Below are 3,063 nucleotides of genomic sequence, written 5' to 3'. Positions count from 1 at the left end.
AAAAAATTGAAATTTCGTTATCAAATCAATATCCCTAAAAATAAACAATATAAAATCAGTTTGTTATAACACATATTTTTCTCATGTGATACCCGCAGTATTTGTTGTTTCTCAAAATCTAAAAAATGTTTGATGTACAATTTCAAAATTTTATTACAAATTTAAAAAAATAAAAAACAAGTAAAACACATTTAATTATTAGAATTAGGGCTGTAAACGAACTGAACGTTCACCGAACTGTTTGTGAACCGTTCGGCGGGAAGTTCGTTTATGTTCGTTTATTTAATAAACGAACGAACATGAACACAAATTCTCGTTCGTTTAGTTAAACGAACGAACATGAACAGTGGTCTCGTTCGTTCAATTATGTTCATGAACATTCGTTTATGTTGTTCGTTTACCTTTGTATATGTTCGTTCATATAAGTTCCTTTTATCTTCATATATGTTTAATTGTTTTTTATTACGTTACTATATTATATGTTCATATATGTTTGCTTATCTTTATTCGTTTGTTTATGTTCGGTTAACATGTTCACAAACATAAACGAACGAACATGAACAATGTAATTTGTTAAACGAACGAACATGAACAAAAAAACTCGTTCGTTTAACCGTTCGTGTTCGTTCATTTGTTCGATTAACTTAAACGAACGAACATGAACAAGCCTCATTCGTGTTCGTTCGGTTCGTTTACAACCCTAATTAGAATGAAGGGATCCCTAGAATGAATAAGTGATATTACATTAATGGGTTTTATATAAAAAATTTCATTATTTTGGAAATTTTTTTAATAAAGTCTTAATTTTTTTTAACAGAAAAGTCATGATTATTTAATATTTTCCTTAAATTAATGAAAAAAACTTTTTTTTAACAGGATATAATTATGTGATTTTTTTAAAAATAATAAGAATTAAAAAAAAAAACATTTAAGACTTTATAAAAAAAACCAAAACAACAAAGACTAAACCCTTACATTATGTTTATTGTAAAAAAATTCTTTGCAAAATAAAAAACACCCGACTTGTAGGGTTTGCGGATCTCTGATTGTTCAATTCTCGGCCCCGATCCGAAACACATAGTAAACCAGGGTTAACCCTTCCCTTAGCACAGTCGAACACTGATCAAATCTTTTGATCTTCGTCGCCATGGGAACCCTAGGAAGAGCCGCATACACAGTTGGATTTTGGATCCGCGAAACTGGACAAGCCATGGATCGTCTCGGTTCACGCCTGCAGGGCAACAACTACTTCAAAGAACAGCGTATGTATTAACCCTAATTTTCCATTTCTTAATTTCGATGGCCTCAACAGCTCGTTTATATCGTTTTTAGATTTCAGTTTTGGCTCATACATCCATCTACAAGTTTAATTTCTGCCAATGTGATCCTCAACGTTTTCCAATTTAGCTGGATCATTTGCCGAAACATAATCTTCTGATTACATGTAATAAATATCGTTTTATGTTATTTCAAATGAATATCTTTTCAATTACGAATTGGAGAATCGAACCTTCGGCATTTGCAGGAGGGTTGATTATCATTTTTCAAAGGATCAATTTTCGTTTACTCATTTCATCCCCAAATTAGTTTTGCTCGTTAACCATTGATTACTTCTTTACTTGTACTTGATTTCGACCACGCTAGTGAGATTCTTAACATTTTTACACAGTGTCCAGGCATCGATCTCTTATGAATGTATACGACAAAGCTCCTACAGTCGATAAAGATGCATTTGTGGCCCCAAGTGCTTCTATCATCGGGGATGTTCAAGTGGGAGCAGGATCATCTATTTGGTATGGTTGTGTTCTGAGAGGTAATACTGCTGTAACTATTAGTAATTTAGTATTTGTTTTCACTCTCTTAGGATGTGTTTGAAAAACAAGCTGAAATCTTGTTTGTTCTAGTAATGTATGTATATATTTCTTATAGAATTATCACTTTTGTGCATAGGTGATGTGAACTCCATCAGTATTGGATCTGGGACTAATATACAAGACCACTCACTTGTGCATGTTGCAAAATCTAACTTACCTGGAAAGGTGCTTCCTACTGTCATTGGGGACAATGTTACTGTTGGTGAGTAACAAATAGCAATCTACTTTCATTTATTTTTATATTATTCATTTTTTTCCTATTAGAATATTGCATTTTAAATGCAAGTAAATTGCTATTTATTGTATACAGGTCATAGTGCTGTTTTACATGGATGCACTGTTGAAGATGAAGCATTTATTGGGATGAAAGCTACTCTCCTTGATGGTGTGGTTGTTGAAAAACATGGCATGGTTGCTGCGGGTGCCCTTGTAAGACAGGGTACTAGGATTCCAGCTGGCGAGGTTTCTTCTCTCTCTCTCTCTCTCTCTCTCATCATTTACACAAAACACAGTACACCCTGTTTTGTCTGTTCTGATCTGTCATGTCATGTCATGTCTTGTCAGGTATGGGGAGGTAATCCTGCTAAGTTTCTGAGGAAGCTTAAAGATGAAGAGATAGCGTTTATCTCCCAATCGGCTTCTAATTATGCCAGCCTGGCACAAGTTCATGCTGAGGAAAATGCAAAGACGTTAGACAAATTTGAGTTTTTGAAAGTGTTTCAAAAGAAGGCGAATGTAGACCCAAGTGTGATCCAATGATGGTTTTGATTTGAGGTTGTTGTTGGGATTCTTGATGTTTATGGTTTTGCTTGTATTGAGCAAATCTTTTGAAATAATTACAAACTTGTAATGAAGTTGTAAAATTTATATTTTGGATTGTGTCTTTGTATCTGATTTTTGTTTAGAATGGGAATTTGACAAGATTGTAATCTGTCATTTATGTTGGCTTTGTTTTAGAAATAAAAACAAATTTCGACACTTATGTTTAGGGCTGTAAACGAACCGAACGTTCAACGAACTGTTCGTGAATCGTTCGGCAGGATGTTCGTTTATTTAATAAATGAACGAACATGAACACAAATTCTCGTTCATTTAGTTAAACGAACGAACCTGAACAATGGTCACGTTCGTTCAATTATGTTCGTGAACGTTCGTTTATGTTCTTTTATGTTTTTTGTTTACGTCCGTT

General features: G+C 33.6%; 1 protein-coding gene across 1 annotated transcript; it reads left to right on the top strand.

Moving 5' to 3' along the window:
• The first annotated feature begins 1,025 nt into the window (after window positions 1-1,025).
• Window positions 1,026-2,805, top strand: LOC145116476 (gamma carbonic anhydrase 1). Its single transcript, XM_079052817.1, has 5 exons — window positions 1,026-1,262; window positions 1,670-1,813; window positions 1,951-2,076; window positions 2,185-2,336; window positions 2,439-2,805. Exons 1-5 carry the CDS (start codon window positions 1,148-1,150, stop codon window positions 2,631-2,633), a joined length of 732 nt encoding a protein of 243 aa, XP_078908943.1. The 5' UTR covers window positions 1,026-1,147; the 3' UTR covers window positions 2,634-2,805.
• Window positions 2,806-3,063: the final 258 nt, after the last annotated feature.

This window comes from Lactuca virosa, chromosome 5 (assembly GCF_052849685.1).
Source record: "Lactuca virosa cultivar CGN04683 chromosome 5, Lactuca_virosa_CGN04683_v6, whole genome shotgun sequence".
NCBI classification, from domain to species: domain Eukaryota; kingdom Viridiplantae; phylum Streptophyta; class Magnoliopsida; order Asterales; family Asteraceae; genus Lactuca; species Lactuca virosa.
This window is presented reverse-complemented; position numbering and strand designations above follow the sequence as displayed.